We start from the raw sequence: 26,058 nt of genomic DNA, 5'->3' as shown, positions 1-26,058 counted from the left end.
ATTCTGCTAGTTTGATTTTTCTCTATTTATTCAAATCAACATTTTCTGGGGTGGACTTGACCTTAAAGGAGTACGAGAAGTTAGAAAGGAGAAAGAAAGCCCTAGTACCTGTGTTATTACCCCCATTATTCAACTGAAGAAAAAAATGGCACCAGTTTGGTCTTCTCGCGGCTGGTATCAAAATACCTTGCCTTTTTCTTATATTCTTCTCAATTCTTTCTTACATGTTTCTACACCAAAGCTGCCTACCTGGACAAGAACATATATTTAAAGCTGAAATAAGTATCTTGGCGAGGAAATAAGCAGTTTGCATGAAATTCAGTATAGTCATTTTCAGTAAGAATTACAAAATAATATCTAACTGGCAACTCTGATACCCTCTCTCTCATCATCCTCCCCCAATCTCTGTCCCTTTCTCCCCAACAGTTAATTGTCTCTTCCTGTGTTTCTCCCTCCCCTTACTCTTACTCTCTTTTTCTCACTCACTCACTCTATCTATCCATCCATCCATCCACTATTATCTATCTATCTATCTATCTATCTATCTATCTATCTATCTATCTATCTATCTATCTATCTATCTATCTATCTATCTATCTATCTATCTATCTATCTATCTATCTATCTAATGTATCTTTTTTATGTAACTATCCATCCAATTAATTCCTTCTTATTCTGATTCATCTTTTCCCTGAGCCTCACTGTTTTATTGGTATGAATGACTTGGATGTCTACAAGAAAAAATAAGAGCTTGCCATAGAATAACTGTGATAATGAGGGTTCACAAGTGTTAGGTATGTTTGTCTTCATCAAAATATTTTCTGCTCAGCCAGTTCATTTTAACAATGTACAAGTCAACTACACTTGTACACTTTTAGGGCATGTTTGGAAACCAAAAGGAAGGTTTTTATAGAAGTAGGATAGGCAGTAAATAATTTTGATGTTAACAAATGTAATCCTCAGTCCTGTGGACCCATGGGAAGAGCATATAGTAATATAAAGACCACAATACATCTTCAGCATCCACTGTGCAAATATGAGAATACATTAAGTCAGCAAGGGCATTTATTTACAAATCATATACATGTACATTAAAAAAAATCACAGTCAACTACTCTTCTTTGGCAGAAAGAAAGCAGTTGGTAAACATTAAAAAGTGAATAAGCATTGACATGTAAATATTGTAGCATTATTGAATGCAAGAAGATATTTCTCATTGTAGGGTTTGTTTTTACTATAAACAAGAATCACTGCCTGGCAAAAATAAAAGTCATCAAATTCAAAGGGAATGAGAAGAGAGATCTGTTTAAAGAGTGGGAAAGTTTATTTCCTTAAAGTGATTGGCTAACATTGGTTTGACTTTTAAAAAATCTGAGCTAGAAGGTCACACTTGTCACCTGTGTCTGTGATATGTTACAAAAATGAAGCCCAGAAAAAAATTGCATTAGAATATAATTATTTAGTGCTTCAAAAATTGAAATATAAAGTGACCGAAACACCATCTTAATTTCATCCCATACACTTATGTGTACTATTTAGGCGTCTATAAGACGCCTATTTACAAAATCGGGGTTTGCCTTGTAGTTTTAGCTTTTCATTCTCAATAATGGTTGTTTTCAGGGTTTATAAGTTCTAATACATGCACTGGTACACATGTTTAATCTTGGTTTGAGAATTTTTTAAATCGGCTGCTCACAAAGTTAAACAATACCTTTAAGTTTCAAACAGTCTTTGAAAATGACACAAGAACTTACTGGTAAAGGTCTAGAAATGACCTCTCCTGAATACCCAGTAAGGGTATCAGGGGGAGTGCTACAGGTGGGGGGTGGGGGGGGGGGGAAGGCGAGCAACAGTTTGCCAACTTTACCCCTTCCCCCTCTTATTATATTTCAAGTAATGAAAAAGGGGATACGAGATCAAACAAAGAGAAAAAGGTGGAAGAAAAGAGAAGAAAAATTGTATCACAAAGAGATGTCTGTGTTGTAGAACTCTATATTACCATGGCTGGTAATTCAATTGAGAAAAAAATGTCACCTTTAGTCATAGTAGCCCTATCCATACATGTATATCCTGGCACCCCCCCCTGTCTCTAATACATGTCCTCTTTAGAATGCTACTTACCCAGTTAATCACCAGTGTTCAATGTGACATAATCCCAGAGATACAATCAAATTAATCTAGTCATACATATAGCTTTTTGTTATCCATTGTTGAGAGTAACATCTATTATTATCTTTATACTTTCCATGTTCTCAAAACGATAGGTTAATAATTTTTTCCATGTCTGGATTAGAGTTCCAATACTTCGACTTATGACTGATCCCACAAATGGAATTTTTTGTCAGGTTTTTACTCTTCATAATCAAAATTGGAAATATATTACAGCATTAGTTAACATCTTATCAAGATGATGAATGTAGCTATACATGATCCAATTTACATTCGCTATTTACACTAAGCACCTTATGGCTATGAACATCAAAACTACAATACACACGATGCATTCTCCCGTCACAAAATGACAAAAACAAATAAATAATACAAGGGATCATATCCCAGTAACAGACAGATTTCATGCCTATGATTAACATTGAATTCATGTCAAACCCACTGGCATTAAAATAGATTTGACTATGTCAAAGTATATTTGCATTAGTAGGAATTGAACACATGAGGACCTAGCCTTGAAAGTGATTACATTTTTGATTATGGTAACTTTCTTGGGGGACAGAAATGTCAAGATCCAGTTGTGTAAGAAAAACTCTCCTGGGGGACAAAAATAAATGACGTTTGAATAAATTTGGTGATAAATCAAAGCATGTAAATTTGTCTTAAAATTTCAAAGAATTTTTGTTGCCTTTATGCACATGATTAACACCAGTTTCTGTTGTTTTCTCTCTTCAGGAATGTTTTCGAAATTAACTTGTTCAAATTACAATGTATACATTTGTTATCATTCTGGCTCAGCAATGTATTCTAATGTCAGGGGTGTGAGTGGTCACAAATAAAAAGATCTGAAAAAAGCTGAGGTGTTGAAAAAGTCTGAAATAGAAAGAGCTCCTATACTTTTTGTAGAGAGGAAAGCCCAAAATAAGCTGAAATTAAGCTGAAAAAAAAGGTCTGCAATCAGCTAAAAAACCTGAACTTTCACACTCCTGAATGTAAACTGAGCACACCACTTTGATAGATGCTTTGAATTTGAATTCATTGATCAATGCATGTGTTTTATAATCAGTTTTATCAGTTCAAAAACAATTGCTCTGGGGGCAATTGCTCTGAAGAAAAGTCTGCATGTTATTGTTAGGCAAAACATAAAATCTAACATCCCAAACTGAATAAACCCTCATCCTAATCTTTATATAATTCTGAACCAAAACTCTATAACAATCCTAACTCTAACCATATGCCCTCTGAGATATCAAGACCGGAGCAAATGTCTTGCCACCCTTTTATCATAACTTTGCTAATCAATATAAATTTCAAAGTCAAAAAGGGGCATAATGAAATATAAATTTCCATGGAATCCTAGGTTTTGATTGGCTGCTTAACCGATGAGTTAGAATAAGAGTGATTTTGCTCAAAGGGAACTGAATCTCAAACAAGTAAAATCCTTGATAATCATTACACATCATTGATATACAATACAGAACAGGAAACCATTTGATGAAACATACAGTCTATGATTTTCACCGAAAACTGTAGCAAGATATATTATTAATTTGGTGACACAAATAGACTTGCAATTGATTAATAAATCTCATCTTGTTTCTGAGGGATGATTTCATTAGAAAACATCGATGCTGTATGGTGCTGATGGCTAGACTCTGAACCCATTAGAGAGCGTTGATGCTGTATGGTGCTGGTCTTGAAATGACGGCTAGACTCTCAACTCCCTTACTGATAAATCTCATCTTGGTTCTGAGAGGTGGTTTCAAGCCCCTTATCACCTTCTCAGCATCTGCCTTGACTGCATCACCAGTGAACATGTATTTCAAATGATAGCTGTGAGGGATATCGGTCAAGGAGTGTACAAATTACAAGGTCCTGGGGGGTGTTTCACAAAGATTTAAGTACAGGTGACTACGTCTCAGCCTAATTTATTTAGAACCACAGAAATCTGTTTGACTTTTTTTTTACAATGAAAAAATATTTATTACAGGATTATTTGTATACTGGCTTGTAGATTATGTTGTAAATGTTGTGCATGCCATATCTTGATGTGATCGCACAAATGACAGTCAATATCACTAGGGCATGGGGGATTCATGCCCTAGTCTTGAATACATCTCAAATAGCCCAGTCCTTTAAAGGTTAAAGTTGATTTCATTTTTATTCATTCATTTATTGACTCAGTTCTGAGAGAATTGTAAAACTACATAGAAGAGTTTATATCCCTTACTGAAAATTTATTTGATAGGGCGAGAGCCCTTCATCATAATTTCACAAGAAAAATGAAATTCATCGGAGATCAAAATAGTTCCTGACGTCAGAGTAGAATAGTTTTTTTTAACTATTTTGCGTCCGACTGAAAACCGCGCAACCACTCGGGCACAGCGCATGACGGACTGCCTCCACCGGGCGAGTCTGCAACAGTGCAGATGTTTTATCAGGGGACCGCTGAGCGCAGCGCAATCAACACAGGTAAAATGCAATGCTTGCTGAATCACAAATTCTCTGATAACTGTCAATTTGAAATCGCGTCTTGCTTGTTTACAATGAATCTGTATGCTGAAAATAAAATTAATGATGGCTATCATTCGATCATTGAATGATTCAGGCTGCTTGATTTTAGTTCAGCAGGGTTAGTTCACAACCTTTACAACCGGTAAGTGGAATTATTAACATTAGATCATCAATCTCACTAGTAGAGCTGCCGCGCCGTGCAACACCAAACCACCCTGAGTTAAGATTAGGAGCCAACGGTAGCTGCGTGCAGTTTATTCAGGAACCGGCTAGCATAGGGTGATAAGCCAATTTTGCTTAAATTAGAGCCAAGCAGATCTAGATTTTGTCCAGATCATGGAGATGGACCAATTAGGACTAGATTACCAATATTTTTCGTTCAAACTTTAATTATGGAAGGGATATAAAACAAATATACCGGGTGTTTCTTTCGAAAGTGTAGTGGAAATATTTTATCCTTGGTTGGTCCGGCAATGTTACTAATTTTCCCCGAGGGGCTCACGCCCCTCGGGGAAAAATAGTAACTGCCAAACTAACCTCGGACAAAAATTTTTCCACTATACTTTCTCAAACGCGGTATATCTGTATAATATTGTCTCAAGAAAGAACTTGCCAGGGCTCCAAGATAAGCACAGCTCCATTATTAACATCTACACTAATATTTCAGGTAACGACAATGGAAGATTGTTCAAAGGATACAAGAAATCACAGATGGTATCAGCATGCAAGATGTGATTACTATGTCTGTCAACACTCTGTAACATATCATACAGCTCTATCGCAATCTGAATAGAAAAGAAAAGAATATAAACATGTAATAAAATATATCTAAGGTATATTTACTGAGCATGAATGATAAAAAAAAGACCCCAGAATTACTGAATATATGGGTTTATCATGCATTTTAAGGCAATTAAAGACAATGATAAGTTGACATATTACAATTGTAAATAACCTTAAAAACATGTATGAAAGAAGTGACCCCATTTCCCTACCCCCCCCTCTCCATAAGAAACCTTGTCTATTCAATTCATGCTAGAACTGGTTGGCATTCTGTACATATAAGTCTTGGATAGGAAACTTGGATAGGGTGAACATACTTGAAATAAACAATCCTAGATAATTTTATCATCTGTAACGATCACTACTGATTAGACTGTGTAATATTGTGCATTATATTTTATAGGCACATTATACACACTGATATATGCGTTTTAAAAAGGAGCCATACACAGCTTTGTATTGCATACATACATACCTCTAACAAGCATCTAGTTCTCTCTTCATGGAATCTCTGAAGGAATGGTCCAATGATATGACATATGAAGAGAAATTGATCCTCGGTCTTCACATGAGGTTTCACTTGTTCTCTTAGGAACCTAGTAAAAGATAGTAACCTCATAAACATACTGATCTTCTCTTAGGAAGCTTGTAAAAAAAAAGTAACATTATCATTAAGAAGTAAAACATGCTGATCTTCTCTAAGGAACCTTGTAAAAGATAGTAACATCATTCACAACATACTGACCTTCAAATAGGAAGGTACTAAATTGTCTTATTCCAGAATTACAAAACATGAAAAAAATAAACGTAGTCCCAAAACATATCTATGATTAGATGAACAAAACCAAATAATTATCTTGACAAAGAAGACAATAATAAGAAGACAAACTGAAAATCAGATCATTGGCACATTAGACTAAATGGAATTAAGACCAACTGAGAATATTATTAGACCAAATGATGTTGTACCAACTGGTTATTATACCAAATTGGTAGTAGATCAAGTGGGTTTAGACAGGTGTTCTATGATCTGAGAATTTGAATATCTGCTTGATGATGACGTGTAACTCACTGAGGCAATGGCGTCAGTTGGCCAATGTTAGAGTGATGCCAGATAGCATGTGTGATTGCGATGACGTAAGCACTCTCTCCCTCCATGTACAGAGGATGGGCAGAAGCAAAGCTGAACTCTGCAAACATGTGATTCAGGTTTGACCTTGGGGTCATAAGGTTGACCTTTGACCCTGCCAAAGGTTCCCTGCAGATGACCTCTACTATCCTTGTCTGGATCATCTCACGGTATGTTTCCTGATATCAAACAAAATAATTATTCAATAACTGGTGATAATGAACAATACCTGTAATAATCAATTCAGGTACTTATCAATAGATGACTTACACATGTAAGTTTGTTAGATTTGTCATGTTCCTGTACTACATCACTTCACCATATTCTCAAAAGAGATTTCAATCGCACCATGAAACAAAACCATGGTTTATGAACATCTATATAATTATACTTATTTCATGGAAGAGTCCAATAATTAATTATTACGACAATACACCAGACGGTGGCTAGTACTGTTTCCAGAAGAAATGCACGCTTCGGCAAAAGGCGACTACTTTAAGAGTGATAAAACATGAAATCTACATAAACCATGGTCTTGTTCAATGGTACAATTAAAATATCTTTTGAGAATATGGGCCATTATGTGTACCATGTCTTGATTCATTGAATACAAAAATTAAAAGCAGAAACATCTATTCAAAGTTTTCAATCTGACTGGATTTAACTCACGCTTGAGCTAATTATTCCTCCTTCAAGTTTTCCTAATCTAATGCATCTTCCATCCTTAACCCTACCCTACAACTTTACTCCTCTTCAAATGTGACTGTAATTTTGTATTAAAAATCAACTCATTTTACATCTCAGAATTGCTTAGGCAACCCAATATATGAACTACAATGCTTGTCATTAAAAACCCTTCTCTCATTCCAATATTATATGGCTCTATACGTATAATGATATCAGTAGCAGATCCAGGGAGGGGCAAAGCCGAATCAAGGGACATATGGATAAGTCATTTTTCTGTTTCAGTCGTGGAAAAGGAAAAACTGAATTCAGCTCTGTGGTTCTGTTCTTTTTTAAACGCGAAAAGCAAATCGCAACATGCTTTCCGCCCTGTGATTTTGTTTTTTCGCACTGCAAACATCAAACTTTTCGTTGACTCGCTGATTAGGATTTCCTTCATCAATATCAATGAGCGCCATCAACGTCAACAAAATGTTCAAGCGCCACATTTCATTATCTTGATAGAATTTCAAAGCAAATCATCGTTATAGCATATATACACTGGCAAGCCGTGGGTGTCGATCTGTATTCATGGATGGGGGGAGGGCTGTTTTGTCCTCTTGTGAGGGATTTTTTTCTTTTAAGTTTGGGCGGAGGTCAAAGGTGAGGACCCTTTTTTTACTTGTCAAATTACATAAATCACCATTAATTGGGAGTGGAGATCTTTTTTTGCAGACTTGTTAATGTTTGTCTGTACCAAAATGCCCCCCCCCCTTTTTTTTTGAAAATCCTGGATCTACCCCTGAAATATATATTGTGCCATTGACTGCAACATTGTATCAATATCTGAAAATAAATACTTACTGGTAGAGAAGTTAAGATGAGGGCAATAGCATTGATCCATATCATCACATTCTCACGAGGAAGCTCAGAAGGGCTAGATAGAAAGAAAATGTCATATATAATTGCTTTACAGAGCACTATCTGTGTATAGTTATGGATTGTATTCATTATCAAATAGCATAAAACATCTAATTCTGTACCAATAATGAATTTATTTAATGGGTTCCAGACATGTCTTAATATTTATCCAATTGTCCTTATTGACCATGAAAATTCCATTGACATGATATACTGGAATATCTAAGTACTCCACCAAGAATTAAGAAACAAGATTCAAATTTTCTGTTTTGGGTAGCTCGAATCGGAAAAATATCTTATGTATATCAGTTTTCACTTTTTTTTAAATAAAAATAGATATGAATTTAATACAGAACAAATGCATTTTCATTAACCCAAGTTGGGAAGTGTTATGATGTCTGTACTCTGCACTACCTCATATTTTTTAGCAAATTTTTTTAGCTATGTGCAATGAGCATCAACACGTCATTTATAGAAGTGATTTGAGTTTGCAAGATTAATAATACATTATTTTTATTATACATAAGAATAAAAATATTTGATAGCATGTTGCTCTGAAATTAATATGTGAGAAAACTAACAAAAAGTAACGCACATGTAATTTACAATGCCATAAAGTATGTAGATCTAACCCAACCCCGTATTTATGAGATCTACTGGGAATGGATCTTTTGTTCTTTTCTAGTTCATATTTTCTAGTTCATAATTATGAAAGGTTGCAATGCTCTCAAAGTAACATGGTTTGAGTAGTGAAGCAAAATTTGAGAGAATGGAGTTCAGACATTCAAAAGACAATGATTATTTCAAAGCATTGCTCACGTATGACGTTAGACATAGACAATACAGTAGTCATGTACCAATAATACTAGTGAAAATTCTAAGATCAGGAAACAAATTTTTCCAGAAGCACTGAAAGGAATTGATACTTACTTCTTAAGGACAACGTCCAGTACAGCATCTCCCACAACCTTAGGGTTAATTGCTAAAGCCATTAGTTCAACACATACACAGTGTAATGCATGAGCTGAGATGTTAGGAAACTCATTGAATCTCCAGTCAAACACTGGGAATGGAGACTTGTCCAATAGAGCTTAGTAGAGCAACGGTCAAGAAAATAATCAACTCCATCATACATTGTATTTCATAATATGTGATTTTAAAGTTTGCTATGACAATTAAACATGCAGCAGGTTCTCTTGGTTATTAGAAGATCTATGGAATATTATACTTCAAATCTTCACAAGTGCCAAAGAAGCAACTAGCAAGACATCAGGATTGCTTCAAATGAAGATGAAATATTAGGCTTCAGGATTTTAACTGCAACTGATTTTGAAGTCATATATCAGATGATTGCCATATGGTATAGTGGCTATCTCAATATTGAGGGTCATGGGGTTTGAGCCCTAGTATAGACACATTAAAATGGGAGCTTTCAGATGCTCAGCATCCATTGGAAAAGGGATCGTAGTCAAGGTTTCCATAGTAGTTACAATATTAACAAAGTTAACATTACTTTGATTCTTTATGAAACAGCTAGGCCCCAGAAAAGTCGAAGAGGCTACCCATAGAAAATCAAGCTAATACATATTTATGAAGTTGGTTATAAAAAAAGGATACTGTCTACAAGTCTCTTGATGACTGTGATGTAATACTCATGGTCTGGTGTCCATACAAGATCTTCTGGTCCTTTGGCAAGGAAGTCTTGATAAGCCTGGGTCAAACACCTAAGGAAATAAATTCATTCATTGAAATATTACACATACCATTGGAATCATGTTCTTTTATGTGTGGAAGCTTGCCTTTCCGTCACAGGGTGTATCCCACTGTGGCACTCCTTGCAACAATGTAATACAATGTAATACTCACATCAAATGGGTACCTGGGGTTAGGGTTATACAAATTTCCTCATGACTTGAGACCCTTTTCTGTGCTAAATTAAATACCCCAAATAATCTGTTTTAACATAATCAAAATGAATTCAGTATAGTCCCAATTAAACTTTCATTTCATTTTGTTTTTCATGAGAATTCTACAGGGATGCCACTAGGCTAGATAAAAAAATTGAAAATCATCTAGATATATCCCTTTCCTACATAAACAGAGATATTTTCTTTGGCCTAAAAGATGTTTAAAAAGTCTGTATTTAAATGACTTTAATAAAAATCAGATTTCAACTTGACTATATTATGAAATCTATATTTTGTACTTCACACAACATCATGACAGACTATCATACCAATTATTTGGTCTGATGCCTTTCTGAGCTCCGATGATGACACCAACAAGTTTCCTTCTCAATCCTGGTCTTTCTCTAAGCTTCTTCTCATAGTAATGAAGAGTGTTGAAGAGGTAAGTCACTGGACGGTCTGTAAGAAATGCCAAAGCAAAAAAAAAAAGGATGACAAGTGGAATGCTTCTGACAGTCTTGACTGCATCACACAATTCAATATAGCAGCAGTGCCGAATTTGAATACAAATTGAAATATTCATCTCATATGATAATAAAATAATATGTAAAATAATTGACCCTAAATGACCTTTGACCTTGATCATGTGATCTAAATATCATGCAAGATATTCAGTAATACTTGACTACACTCCTACTTCATAAACTAGGTCCATATAAATGTCATCATACAAGAAATTATGACATTTCAAAAACTTAACCTTCGTCAAGATTTCAGTGTTGACGACACTGCCACCGTCGGAAAAACTATGCAGATCTGAGAAGTAAACAATATTAATGATAAATGCTGGTTGTGGTAATCTTCTTTAAATGAGCTAGAACAGAATCTGATACTCTGCTTGTAAGAACCAGTTATCAAAAACATAATTTTCAAGTTTATTTTGTTATACCAAACATCAATAACTATATTATGCACAACATGTGAAGATCAATGTCACACAGAGTTTTATCTCTTGTATTATTTAATACATATACTGAGTACACAACTTTAGGTAACCTAACTTCACTTTCTCATATTTCTTTATCTTCTTTTTTCCAGATTTATTTTATATGTTTGTAATGTGGAGCTGTGGAGCAATAATGATCAATATTGATAATAATTGTGAAATGATATTGCACTATTCGAGTTACTAAATCCTTCAGTTTTCATTTTTTTCCTTGGATCTCTGTGTTTCCCCATCTTACCATGGAATTTGAATAGACCACCTAGATGCTCTAGGATGGTTTCTAAAGACTTAGTGACAGGAGGTAGCTCCAGGAATCGATGAATCAGGATATCAAATACCTACAGGAAAGAAACCAGTATACCAATCTGAAATGGTTATTTCACGATATTACTCTTTTAAATACCACAAAATTCACAAAGTTTGAATCTATGGTCTCCTAATCTGAACCATAGTATATGCTAATTTGGTATATCAATAAATGCTTAATTTTGCAGATACATGTATAACATCAAACAATGGATGCATGTTTTGTCAAAGGGCAATAAATTCACATTTATTGCTACTACGCTCTTTGCTTGTAATGGGCCTCAATTTGTAATTCAAGAGCAGTGTTTAAGCAATCCATGTACGAATAATGGAATAAAAATGCAATGGACCCTATAGATATCATATGTGCTAAATTATAATAATAATAATATACATGTAGGTACATTTACCCAGGGAAGCCACTTCTGTTCTGAAAACTGTTCTCCCAGCAGGCCCTGCTATTATTATTACCCCGGCTTTAGCTGAGCTGCCTAGGCGCTCAAGCATTCAAGGAATTTCTTCCTACCGGGTACCCATTCACTTCACCTGGGTTGACTGCAGCATAATGTGGATAAATGTCTTGCTGAAGGAAATTACCCCATGGCTGGGATTTGAACCCTTGACCCTCTGTTTCAAAGTCAGAAGACTCATCCACTGGGCCACAACTCTCCAAATTAATTGTTTATTAATAAATTCTCCCTGATCTTTACCATGCACCCTTGTGAATTCAGATGATAAACTTTGTCTGACTTGCATGGTGACTAGTTGGGAAAATTTATAAAATGGATAATTATCAAGCGCATTAATAACTAGTATAGTTCTCTATGTGCTTTAGTCTGTCCTTGCTACCACTACACCTTAAGACCATATCTTGAGGGTATTGCATACAAATGCTCACAAAAAAACAAGTAAATTTAAACCAGGCTAGAATCTTAGGCATGCAGAAGTAGACTGGTTTAGATTGGTATCATTTCTCATACTTACAGGCAAGAATCTTAGGCACACATTACTGAAGTAAACTGGCAGATACTGAGGGGTAGTTTGTAGCGTAGCACCAGTCTCCTCACACAAACCTTCAAAGAAAAACTTCTCAGGGTATTTCTACAGAGAGAAAGAGAGAAGGGGGGGGGGGGGGTAAATATCAGACTCAAAATAAACTTTTGAAACTCACTCATTTGAACAATGATTCACTTGTTAAAGAACAAACAGTCTCTAATCTAACGACCATCCACCAATCAATCCATTCACTTGTTTGTTTGTTCATTCATCCATCCATAATAATAATAATAATAATAATAAACAGTTCTTGTATAGCGCATATCACATCATGAATATAACGTCTCTATGCGCTTCCGAAGGACTTGGATATTATTACCCCGGCTTTAGCTTGGCGGCCGTAATTACTTATAGCGCACACGCATTTCAAGGAATTAATTCCTACCGGGTACCCATTTACCTCACCTGGGTCGAGTGCAGCACACTGTGATCCACCTATGAATTCATTTAGCTGTACTTACATGGTATAACTATCTATCACACCATCATTTATGTAATTTTGTAAATCACTGATGTATTCTTACCCTATGGTATGCCATATATTTGCTATGTATATTCTTACCCTATGGTAGGCCATATGTCTGCTATGTATATTCTTAACCTATGGTAAGCCATATGTTTGCTATGTATATTCTTACTCTCTGGTAAGCCATATGTTTGCTATGTATATTCTTACCCTATCGTAGACCATATGTTTGCTATGTATATTCTTACTCTATGGTAAGCCATATGTTTGCTATGTATACATTGTATTCTTACCCTATGGTAGGCCATATGTTTGCAATGTATATTCTTACCCTATGGTAGGCCATATGGTTTTTTTCTATGTATATTCTTACCCTATGGTAGGCCATATGTTTGCTATGCCAGTCAGACTGTGTCCAATGTTCAGGAGAGTTTTCTTTCACAAAGTCACTAACTCTGGTCCTAAACTCATTTGGTTTGAGGATTAAGAGTTGGATGATGAAGAATCCCACCTGAGCCTCATTTCCTTCGTGACTTCTTAAAGCCTATCATAAACAATGGTATTGCATATTACAGTAGGTATACATGGTTTATATTGGTAAAAAGCAATATTATAAAAGAGGACTTGCCTTGGCTTTGGAACATCAAATACATTGCTCATATCAGAATCACATTGATGCAGATGTGAGACCATGGAAAATACAAATAACATACCCATCCCTTCCTGATATTCATGAAATCTAGGGCAATACAGTTTGTAAATGACCAGCTCAGATGTCTGATATGGGTAATAATCATCAATATCAATATCCTTGAATTTATCAAGATTGTAGTTGACAATTGATAAAAATTCACACCACAAAAATGCACCTATACTTATCAAAGAAATTATTTTTTTCATGAAGAGGCACAGCAAATAAAGGGCACAAAATAAAATAAAAATAAACAAAAATCAAGAGCTATGTCGTTATTCATTGTTGTGTTCCTGCCAAATCAGCATTTGTATGCAGTATTGCTATCCAATCAAATCTGTAAATAGGTCACATTACACAATTCATTAATTAAAAAATGAGAATACTCACCAAACTAAGAACTAGTCTATCTAGAGTGATGATATTCAGTTTCCATACCATGGCATTTAACTTCTCAACACACTGAAACAAGATAATTCAAAATTATGATTATCCCCAACAGGATTTGAAGGCCATGATGCCCTAGCTCCTCTCCCTATGTTTAATTTACCTTTCTTGCATGAATGTGCATAATCATTTTAAACTAATTACGTAACAATTCATTGTTGAGAACTCATTTCACTAGCCTGTAGTATTTATTATTGTAAGGATCAAAGGGGGGGGGGGGGGGTTGCCATCCGCAAAGTGGAAATTGTGATATACTGACTTTCACTGTGATAACCCAATCCTAGATAAATAATTTACATCAAATCATCAATAAATGGATAAAGTTGAAAAGAGAGAGAGGGAGAAGAAAGAGGAGAGAGAGAGAGACCAAACAAATTTGATTTGTGATTTACAAAGACATTCCAAGTGCAAAATTTGATTTACATTGATTTTCAATTTGGTTTTGAAAAATAAAGACAAGAAAGAATGAAGACATATTCCTAAATATAGTAATGCAATAACAAATGATTCAATTTACATCTAACATGTTGTGTTAAATAAAACACCAAATAAAACAAAACTATAGCAATAGAGACTAACCATGTTAACATGCTGTCCACCTGCTGATGTTGAGAATTCACAAACTAAATAGTCTGCAAATGTTCTAATATGCCTAGATAACCCTCGAGGTCCTATCAACTCCAACACCTTAACAACTGTTGGTGAGATACATTCCGTATCCATGACGAGTAGCATCTTCCAAATAATACTGATGAGAGATGAGAATAATATAAATTCTATTGGGTTACAGCAAGATCTATGTGAGGTACCCTTAATCACGTCTTGTCTTGAAATTATTTGTAAATTTGAAATTGTTCTCTTTCTTGCAGCAAGGAGCGTAACCTTATTTTCTACAGATAAGATTGATCTATCAATTGTTAAAATTAGAAAATAAATGCAATTGATTGCAATTATTTTCCAACATCTCCTAAGAAAGAAATCTTTTTATGAATGCATATATCATCATATGTTTATTAACTGTTAAATAGCTTACCACATATACATGTACCTTGTATAAAAGAATAATTTAGAGAAAGTATTTTCTTTTTTTTAATGATTCAGTGGTTTAATAGCATTCTTTAACATCAATTACTAACAATTCTTTTTAAACTGCGAGTTTAATGAATAGGTTGGTATCAAATAAAGGTAACAGTACACAAACACACTCAATGGTTGATAAATTTACATAATATATAACAACAAAATATATAAAAACATAATATCTACAAAAGTAAGTAATACTGAATGATGACATGCGCTATCAAAATATGCAGATAAGTAAAATTGGCAAAATTTGCCAATTTTCCCATTCATATGAGAAATGATATAATGCAATGACAGCAAGTCCACTGTAAATGCGTGAAAATGAAAAATATGTCATAAGTCTTGCACTTGAAACCATGACCTAAAACTTTAAGATTGATTTAAATTAACTTACCACAGGAAGTATGGGGGTGTGCTGGGATTGGAGAAATGACGAATCCTATCTGCTTCAGAGATCACACCTGAAATTAATATATAAAAAACAAAATCATTTTCAGAAAATATTATGCAAGTAGTACAAAACAAGAAGTCAAACTTCTGTAAATACTGCTTTTTTTGCATGATTAATTTTTATGCTTAACAAAACCCAAAGCGCAGTGGTCTAATGGTTCTGACTCTCATCTTTCAAACAGAGGGTCGTGGGTTCGAATACTAGCCATGGCGTGTTTTCCTTCAGCAAGAAATTTATCTACTGTGCTGCACTCAACCCAGGTGAAATGATTGGGTACCCAGTAGGAATACTTCCTTGCATGCACTGAGCGCCGGTGATGGTAGCTCGAGCTAAAGGTGGGGAAATAATAGCAAGCGCTTTGTATCCTCAGGCAAAAAGCACTATATAAATCCAGCTATTATTAGGTGATCTGTCAATCGACAGATCAACTATTAATTGCGTACAACTTTTCTTTTTTATTTATTTATTTCTTTATTTTTATTTTCCACCCTTTTCTTGTTCCACTAAAATCTCAAAATCTACATCTTCAATTTTCTTCAAAATGTTATCAATTATGGGGACATATCATGTCATGTGTACGAAACAGGTTCAAGGTCAAAAGGTCATCATGACGTCATCTAGACGCCATTTTGTAAAATCACATTATCAGTCATATCTTCATTATCAATTATTAAAAATTAATTATATTTACATCACATTAACTTTAGGTCAAGGTTCAACTGTCCATGTCATCAAAGGTCATGTAAAGGTCACAAAGCGCGCATACGCGCACGTCAAAATTTTAAAATGCTCAAAATCACTTTTTGACCAAAGTAGAGTATGAATTAGGTCATTTTAAGCATTTCAAAAATTTGCGCGCACGCACGGTTACGCGTGCGTTCTCGCGCGTAATGGCACTATACAACATAGAATCACCATCCTCTTCATATCAATGCATCAGTAATATAATTCTGAGTAATTTGATACCTTGATCAACCTTCTACGACAAGTAATAACGGAATTAGCCTCCATCAAAGTTTACAGCACGCGCACGCGCGCGCACTAACCATAGAAAATATATGTGCAAAAACATGCCTATACAAAATTCATTATAGCTCTTCAGGAAGTCCGTTGACCCCCAATTTTTTTTTCATATTCGAATAGAGTATGGATGGGAGATATGATTTCATGCCACATTTGATCAGAAATTTCATCATGACGTCATCAAAATGGCGTCGGAACTCAAAATTTCCACTTTGCTACTTATGACGTCATCATAGTTATGCAAATTTGACTCTAACTCCGTAAATATTTGTCAATTTTCGCTCAGTTTCTTATATGTTGTAGCTGAAGACATACTCTTTCTAATGTGATGGCTATATTTACATTGAAAGGAACGGATCATCCTGAAAAATGGCAAGTTATAGAGGCATGTCATTTTCTCTCATTTTGTGTGCAATCTCTATGGGAAATGACTTTTTCTCAAAACTGGATTTTACATCCCTCTATTTCGCGAGCCATATCTCCATTTCTTCTGGTCGGTTTTCTCCGAGCTTGGAGTACATGTATGTTGTAGCTGAGATTCTAAGCTATCGCAATGTGGTCTCCATTTTCCAATCAGATGCCGGGATCATGCCCGTATTTCTCTTGCAAAATTGGATTTGAGATCCTCTAACTTATGTGTAAAGTCTATGGGAAATAGTGTAGCTCAATTGGTAAGGCATCGGACTTGCGTCCTTAGGGTCCAGGGTTCGAGCCCAGGGGTGAACATGAGAATTTTTTTCTTCTTTTTTGTTTCTTTTCAACATTTCACAAATGGTCCTTTATGACCATTACAAGGTATATAAGTTAAAATATTGCACAATAAAATAGTTTAAAAACCCTTTTAATATAACATGTACCATGTGTATCACCTACACCTATTTCACAAAACTTCTCATTTCCCTCTTTTCAAGAGTATTCAACATGTTTTTTTCGTAATAAAAGTTCCGTTTTCAATATGATCATCGTATTGATCTAGATAAACATGGTGATTGTATTCGTGAGCATGAAAATCAGAGACAGATCACCTAATTTGTCCTCATGACGAATTAAAATTCTAGTTATTATTATATTATTATTAAATTTGTGCTGTACAATATTTCACAAAAAAGTAATGACTACTTACATACAAGTGAACAAAAAAAGCAAAGTTGAGCTACTAACAATGAAACTTATCAACCATCAGCAACACTAGCAACAATATCAAAACAAGCACCAAGCAACACCAAACACCACCAGGCAACAAATTACTAACTACACAAGGTTTTGATTGTATCAAGGATACTTACTAGTCCATCTCTTATATTCATCTTCTATAGCCCTCTTGAGTCCTCTCATCTCTGTTGGCATGTTGTTCTTCTCAAAGAATGACTGAAGAGCTGATGGGAAGCACTTGAGAGTGTGACTGGCCCAGCTATGTGGTGTGTTACTGATTAGCGTTGATAGAATATCTGTACACCAGCTACCACTCAATGTCTCAGAACCTGATAAATGGGATCAAATCGGTTAGAAGTACATGTAGATACATGGAGAACTAGAGAGTGTGACTGGCCCAGCTATGAGGGGTGTAGCGTTGATAGGATATCTGTACACCAGCTACCACTCAATGTCTAAGAACCTAAAAAATGGGATCAAATTGGTAATAAGTAGATAAATGGAGAACTAGAGAGTGTGACTGGCCCAGCTATGAGGGGTGTTACTGATTAGCGTTGATAGGATATCTGTACACCAGCTACCACTCAATGTCTAAGAACCTAAAAAATGGGCTCAAATTGGTAATAAGTAGATAAATGGAGAACTTGAGAGTGTGACTGGCCCAGCTATGAGGGGTGTAGCGTTGATAGGATATCTGTACACCAGCTACCACTCAATGTCTCAGAACCTACATAAAACAGGGGTGAAGAAGTACTTACAATGTGGATTACGAGAAAACAGGAAACAGAAAAACAAGCTGCAATCAAATAATAATTGATTTTTTTAATAAATAAGAAACGTACATTGGAACTTCGGTTTGGTTTCTGGAGTCATATTTAATGCAACTCTTTCTGAAACAGACTCCTGGGCCCACTGCACAATTTGTGTTTCAATTCAACTGGAATATCAAAATCAAATCTTTAACCTACGATCGACTGGAAACGAAGTTGTATAAAAAATTCACCACCAGGGGTCCGTTGCAGAAAGAGTTGCGTTTAAACGCAAGTCAAAATATTAATCGCAAGTCCGAAATGCGCACTGTTGATTGGTTGAAAATCAAGTTGCGAATGATTTTTAGAGTTGCGATCGATTGCAACTCTTTCTGCAACGGGCCCCAGGACCAAGAACTTATCAAATCACTGAACTGATAAGAAAAACACTAGATGGTATGGCTAGATCTAGTAACACTTGGTATAGCTTGAGCCTGTCTAATGAATGTGATTAATCCATTTAATATCAGAAGTTAATTCTCATTCATTGGACATATTTTTGTTTCTTGACGATTTGAACACAAAATAAAATCACATTGATTGTGCAATTAATATCATTTCATATAATATGACCTACATCGCTAGTGAAAATCTTGTTTAGCTTCAAATTAGGAAAGATATGTTATTGGTAAACGAGCCGTTTTTTTAGCATGTTCACCGGTCTATGAGTGATCTGAAATACCAACAGAGTGGAGGACTGTGGTAAAACTACCTATAATACTGACAGATATCTAGCATTAGCTTTTTATGCAACCATTACCGCCGTTTTGAAACTAGCACTTACCAATATGGTAAGCATTTTATGCAACGGGATCCTAATCAGTAAACATTACATCCATTAAAAGGTAAAATGATGAATTTTGTACCTGTGACATGCATAGCTCTGGCTAATGTTAGGACAACTGCCCTGTTCAGTTCCTCTGATTCTTGAGATAATAACTGCTTTGGTTGTTTGAGAAACCGTGAGAGCTGTGGCTGAACCTCAGCACTTCCTAGACTTGAGATAATACGTAGGGCTGTACTCTCAATGCTGGAGAAAAGAAAGAAAGGAGGATCAAGATGAGGATCGAGATGAGGATCGAGATGAGGATCAAGATGAGGATCGAGATGATTGAAAATATCAGGTTGCAGAGAATCATTATAAATATGTCATGATCTTATCATCATCATCATCACTTGCATCATAATCATCATCACATCAATTATCATACATGTAACTATTGGCATGGCAATTTCCAATATTATCACCATCATGACAGTGATTATCATTATCATAATCTCTAACCCGTCTCCTACCACTAACACCCCCACATCAACCCATCATTAATGCCTTACCAGTAGAAGAGTTGATTATGATTGGTTTGCGGTAGTGTGCTTAGGTTATGTAGATTACATAGAAGCTGAACTCTGAAGTGAGGTTGGATGTGATGGAGACGATAGCTCAGCAATTCAAGAAGAGTGTTCAGAATACCCCATGCTCTTACTTCGCATACCTTTGGAAATACGCTACCTGCATGAGATACATGATAATCATAAACATTTAGCAAATCAGCTGACAAATTGATTAATGAATATTAGTTACGAGTGGAAATAGCACATAAATATTGACAAGGTTGCAACCAACACCTACCCAATTATCTTTGGGTATTTTATGGTGAGGGAGTGGAGAAAGAAATTTATTTACAACAAACATCACAGGGTAAGAATTTTCTCCAACTCTCACTCAGGTTAATGTCATATTCCTTTTCATGTAACATACATTGCTGTAGTTAATGTTCTTAAATTTGATTTGTTTATACATGTACCTCTGAATTTATTCTCTTTGTTCTGTAACGCCAAACCTTATCAATGACCATAATATCAATAATGCGTGTTAATGAATAAAAGCCTGATTCATGATTTTTTTCAAACCCATTAGAAATTATACAAAGAAAATCATACAGGCAATGAAGTAATACAAATTCAGAAAAAGCAAAACAGACATAGAAACAAACAATTACCATAAAGGTCTATTAACCGCACCTTTTTCTCGGCGGGATGGAAGCAAAAGTCGGGGGAGCGGTTTATCCATGGTGACGGGTCTGAGCCAGCCTGTTGTAACCCCTCCCGAACATGTTGTAAGACGTCTGCCAGTTCACAACACATCGTTTAGAGGGGTATGAGCCGCGGGTAATTGGAAGCGATTATTACGATCTTAATCAAATATTGACCATAACAAACGCACCCACCTTCATGACACTAATTTCGACTTTATTCTCGATTCAAAGCAGCGAAGTTCCCTGGCTAAGTTCAAAGAGACGCCAAGCATACTCGGTAATATTTTGTCACAACTGAGCGAGAGTTGAGTGAGCTGAGAGCTAGCGTTGTATTGTGGTTATAGTGCGACTTAAGCTGGCGCTATTCATTTTAACTCCTCCCCTCCAAAGTCCCGTTTCGCGCCAGCTTATTTTTTCTTTCCCATTTGCTTTTCATAAGATACCATGTACACCACGCACGAGAGAGATGGCACGAAGCCGTAAAAACTGGAAAAAATGCCAATTTCTTTGTTTCTTGAACCTTCCTGTAATCCCGTATCCCAAATTCATGCTAAGACATCGAATGCTAGACAAATTCTGAAAGTGATTGTGAGGTTGTGATGCAAGAAATGTGAATGTTTCTTCCTCCTACGTCGGGAAAGACACAGATCATAATTTGATAAGATGTACTGGTACCGTATCATAGTTTGCAATGTACAAGAAAGGCAGTACTGTGTGTGTGTGTACACTGTGACTGTAAGGTGAGTGTGTTAGTGGCCAATATTGTCGGGACATTTCTTTCTTGCAAACATTTGTATATGAATTGATCAAGAAAAGCAGATTTCCGCATACCAGTAATCTCTTTTGATAATTTGAAATCTTTAAGTTAGTTTTTGTTTCTTCGTACCTCAAATATGCATGTAAATGTGAGAAGGATTTTTTATTTTTTAGTCCAAAGTTGGGGGTGCGGTTTATAGTCCGTTACTTACGGTATTTTAATAAAAGTTGGTACAGTGAAGACTGTAATTGGTAACTGGGCCTTGACTTGAAAACTGCTTATTAAATCAGGGTTCCCACAGAAATTTGAAAACAGAATTCCATGACTAAATTGCTGCTTTTCATGACTTCCCGTGATGTCCCAGGAGTTATGTAGAATTTGGGATGTCACAAAACTGGGAAAAATGGAAATCATGAACACCAATTATAATAGCAGAGTATGATCACAGAGTATGAGAGTTGCGAGACACAACAAACTGGAAAGCTGCCATAGCCAAGAGGTAAATCGATTCCCTGACTTTCCATGACCACAAATTTTTCCAGGATTTTCCATGACTGTGGGAACCCTGTAAATCATACAAACCTACTATATGTATTTTGATCTAAACCAGTCATGCTCAAGGGCTTTAAGCCACAAATTTTCAAGCATGTTTATGAAAGTGCAACTCAATTTGGCGGGCAAGTCCATTTATATCATGCTGAGCTAATACTCTATCAATGAAGCACTTCATGAGGAGTTTGGTCAGTGATTCTTACTAACTCATTGGCACTCAGCCAATCAGATGCAAAGATTTCCAGTAGATTGTTGGTGAAAATCACTGAATCATTGAAACAATATTATTTTTCTTTTTACTTACAAGTGAATCCTTTGATTCCTAGAGATTCAATCTCAATGTAAGCCAGTAGACGACTGTATGTTTCTACTAGAGCTGGGATTTATACTTACAAGTGAATCCTTTGATTCCTAGAGATTCAATCTCAATGTAAGCCAGTAGACGACTGTATGTTTCTACTAGAGCTGGGATTTATACTTTCAAGTGAATCCTTTGATTCCTAGAGATTCAATCTCAATGTAAGCCAGTAGACGACTGTATGTTTCTACTAGAGCTGGGATTTATACTTACAAGTGAATCCTTTGATTCCTAGAGATTCAATCTCAATGTAAGCCAGTAGACGACTGTATGTTTCTACTAGAGCTGGGATTTATACTTACAAGTGAATCCTTTGATTCCTAGAGATTCAATCTCAATGTAAGCCAGTAGACGACTGTATGTTTCTACTAGAGCTGGGATTTATACTTACAAGTGAATCCTTTGATTCCTAGAGATTCAATCTCAATGTAAGCCAGTAGACGACTGTATGTTTCTACTAGAGCTGGGATTTATACTTACAAGTGAATCCTTTGATTCCTAGAGATTCAATCTCAATGTAAGCCAGTAGACGACTGTATGTTTCTACTAGAGCTGGGATTTATACTTACAAGTGAATCCTTTGATTCCTAGAGATTCAATCTCAATGTAAGCCAGTAGACGACTGTATGTTTCTACTAGAGCTGGGATTTATACTTACAAGTGAATCCTTTGATTCCTAGAGATTCAATCTCAATGTAAGCCAGTAGACGACTGTATGTTTCTACTAGAGCTGGTGATAGTGCTGTACCTGGGTGTTTGTGCCATTGTAGAATCTTGTTAACAATCAGATGGATTACACTGTTACAAAAGAAAATATGTAGAAAAGAAATATTTAATTTACAGATAAATTTAATCAGAATTAAAAATAACTCAGGGATATGCAATATTTTGCACAAACTCCATTAAAAAGGCTCAAAATCTTATTATTTAGGTTAACCATTGTCTTTAGAGTTGCCCATCAAATCTCACTCGACATTATCTATCTTTGTGATTAATCGAGAATGAAACAAAAAAGGGTAATTTGTATTCATCATGAACTTAAAAAGTTTAAAATATACAGCTGTATCTTATCCAATACTTTTAATTTTATGTTTGTGCCCATTTCATACATATGAAGAGCTCACTTGCAAAATAGGTTAGGTCCGTTTTTCATCAAATTTGATTTTTTTGTGTCTCAATGTATAGATTTTTAGTAGCTCTATGAGATGATACCAAAGAAAATTGGACTTCCCATTAAAAATTGAACTAAAAAGGCAAAGAAACATCATTTTTTTTCAAAAGGGGTTAGGTCCATTTCAGTTTGGTTGCAAAAGGGGTTAGGTCCACACAGAATTTTTTTGGAAAAGAATATTTTCAAAAATATAATGACGGGTAGATTTCTTTTTATACCCAATTTTATGTTCTCATGGTATGGTAATCATGAAAATTTAGTTTCGCATAAGAATATTGCAATATGGGAGAATAAAAAAATGATTTTCTTGGAGTGAACCTAACCCCTTTTGCAACAAAACTCTTCTAAAGAGCTCATTTGTCAAAAGGGGTTTAGGTCCATTTTTCATAAATTTTGTTTCCTGTCTCAAAACTTCTAAATCTTTAGTTGCTCTGATGATACCAAGGAAAATTTGAAATTCATGTGAAAACGTAAATAAAAGTGGCAAAGAAAATTCTCTTTTTCTTATCAAAAGAGATTGGATTCCTTTCAGTTTGCTTGCAAAAGGGGTTAGGTCCACAATGATAATTTTTCTAAAAATATGTAGAAAAAGCTTTAAGACAGATTTCTTTTATACCCAATTTTATGTTCACATGATAGGGCAGTACATCTTGACAATTTAGTTTCTCATAAGAATATTGCAATAAGTGAGAATAAAAAAAAAGGTTTTTCTCGAAATGGTCCAAAGTGGACCTAACCTCTTCTGCAACCAAACTCTTCATATATTAACAAAATGAAGAAGCCCCCCCCCCTTCTTATCTACCACTACACCATACATGTACCTCATCTTTGCATGAACGGTCAGTGAATCTAGGAGTGAGAGTGGAATGGGAACGGTCAATCCTACAGCCACACAGGTAGCCGGTCCAGGTAAAGGGACAGTGGAGTTAGCATTAGTACAGTATATATAATCCACAAGGGTTTGAAGAGGTCTGGTCAACATCTCATCCACAGTGGAATCTGTATAGGGGTCAAACAGGGGTCATGACAATGTCATAAATACAGGACATGGATTACAAAAATATTGAAATTGACTGTAAATGTAGTCCAGGGAAGTGTTTCATCAACATTTTTGTCCGACAAGTTGTCAGATCTGACAACTTTCCTAGATTCTGATTAGCCGAGACATACATGTACTGTTGCTATGGTAATTGTCGGATAAAATAGGACTTGTCGGATATAATCCTTTCATGAAACGCTCCCCTGATTAGATGTTGATGTATAGAAGCTCTCTATCCAAAACCTAACACAGAGGACCTCCTAAATGCATTCTTCTACATGTTTGGGTTGAAATTACAAAAATATCCCCTAAATGCATGAAATACATGCTATAATCAATAAGCTAATTATAAAAAAAATGCATAATTGAATAAAATACATCACACCATCATATTCAGCATAATGTAAAGATCTATCAGCATGCAAATTTTCAAGTTCACAGGATCTTGCGTTTTAGTTATCAATGGGGGCCTCCGAGGATTACAAATAGTGTCATAAGGTGACATAATACAATTTATTTTCAGCAAAGTAGCTTCTAACTTAGTAGCCTCTCATTTTATGTTACCATAACGAGGTAAAATAACTAACCGGGCATGGTGGCTCAGTGGTAGAGAGCCCGCCTCATGAATGGGAGGTTGTGGGTTCGATCCCCAGACAAGTCATACCAAAGACTTACAAAACTGGGGCCTCATACCTTCTTGCTAGGCACCCAGCATTTAAAATGGAGAAAGGTGATAATAACATGTTATTTTATGCAGGGCCCACTGGTAGAGCAGTTTTCCATCTAAAGTGGCTACTCTGGGTAAATAAAACTTTATTATTATTATTATTACTTACATGCATTAAATTGCAATGCTATCCTGTAGTCTGATAAAGGGAGATGTTGAGTTTTGTATGTCTGTTGCAAGTATCTATCAAAATAAAGAAATTTAAAGATAATTTTTATAAAGGTCATAGAATGATATGAAAATTATATGTTTTCACCTAAACAGGCTACACATGACCTGAAGATAATAAATAGGTTCAAGAGAATACCCTCAGGCATGTATATCACAAAAGAAATAAACATAAAGTCAATGCATACTACACAGTAATTCCCAAATCTAATTTATAGAACATTGTCTCTTAAAGTAGAAATATATTGCATATCCTAAAAATGGAGAATTATATATCAAATTAAAGGAGAAAATAAGAAGAACATGATGGTGTACATCATTTATTATGGAGACCGATGAAACTCAGTTAATTGATAGTTTAAAGTTCTCTCTCTGAATGCTTCAAACACGCAGAATTACGTCCGCGAAATTGGGGATTTTTGATGACGTGTATGTCTGTATGAGAGACGTGATTGGCACTCCCACGTCAAGCTCCACTTGCATGCAAAACCTGTTGCGATTGTACGTTTTCTCAACATTGTCACTGAATACTTCGATCACGAAATGAAATAAAACCCAGAAGTTTATCTAGAATTGGATTTTGAAATTGATGATTTTGAAGATGAGGAGATCGATGATGAAGTTTCTAGCTCTACTGAGCAACAAAGTGACGTGGATGAAGGTAAATTAGGGGA

The 26,058-nt window shown here is 35.4% G+C and overlaps 1 protein-coding gene across 2 annotated transcripts in view; it reads right to left on the bottom strand.

Moving 5' to 3' along the window:
- Positions 1-1,043: 1,043 nt before the first annotated feature.
- The window catches only part of LOC129281047 (mediator of RNA polymerase II transcription subunit 23-like), a 55,931-nt gene continuing 30,916 nt past the window's right edge, over positions 1,044-26,058 (bottom strand). For both annotated transcript variants that reach the window (XM_064112260.1, XM_064112261.1), the window contains exons 16-35: positions 25,326-25,399; positions 24,272-24,449; positions 22,938-23,077; positions 19,912-20,086; positions 19,443-19,606; positions 17,902-18,096; positions 15,536-15,602; positions 14,638-14,806; positions 14,002-14,073; positions 13,294-13,464; positions 12,383-12,499; positions 11,331-11,430; positions 10,416-10,545; positions 9,797-9,903; positions 9,110-9,269; positions 8,123-8,195; positions 6,539-6,774; positions 5,942-6,062; positions 5,383-5,468; positions 1,044-4,002 (exon numbers count right to left, since the gene is read on the bottom strand). In XM_064112260.1, the coding sequence (XP_063968330.1) occupies positions 3,834-4,002; positions 5,383-5,468; positions 5,942-6,062; positions 6,539-6,774; positions 8,123-8,195; positions 9,110-9,269; positions 9,797-9,903; positions 10,416-10,545; positions 11,331-11,430; positions 12,383-12,499; positions 13,294-13,464; positions 14,002-14,073; positions 14,638-14,806; positions 15,536-15,602; positions 17,902-18,096; positions 19,443-19,606; positions 19,912-20,086; positions 22,938-23,077; positions 24,272-24,449; positions 25,326-25,399 (2,704 nt within the window). In that variant the 3' untranslated portion in view covers positions 1,044-3,833. The remainder of the gene's footprint in view (positions 4,003-5,382; positions 5,469-5,941; positions 6,063-6,538; positions 6,775-8,122; positions 8,196-9,109; positions 9,270-9,796; positions 9,904-10,415; positions 10,546-11,330; positions 11,431-12,382; positions 12,500-13,293; positions 13,465-14,001; positions 14,074-14,637; positions 14,807-15,535; positions 15,603-17,901; positions 18,097-19,442; positions 19,607-19,911; positions 20,087-22,937; positions 23,078-24,271; positions 24,450-25,325; positions 25,400-26,058) is intronic.

This window comes from Lytechinus pictus, chromosome 17, assembly GCF_037042905.1.
Source record: "Lytechinus pictus isolate F3 Inbred chromosome 17, Lp3.0, whole genome shotgun sequence".
NCBI classification, from domain to species: Eukaryota; Metazoa; Echinodermata; class Echinoidea; order Temnopleuroida; family Toxopneustidae; genus Lytechinus; species Lytechinus pictus.
The sequence above is the reverse complement of the archived record's forward strand: the minus strand, read 5'-3'. Positions and strand labels throughout refer to the sequence as shown.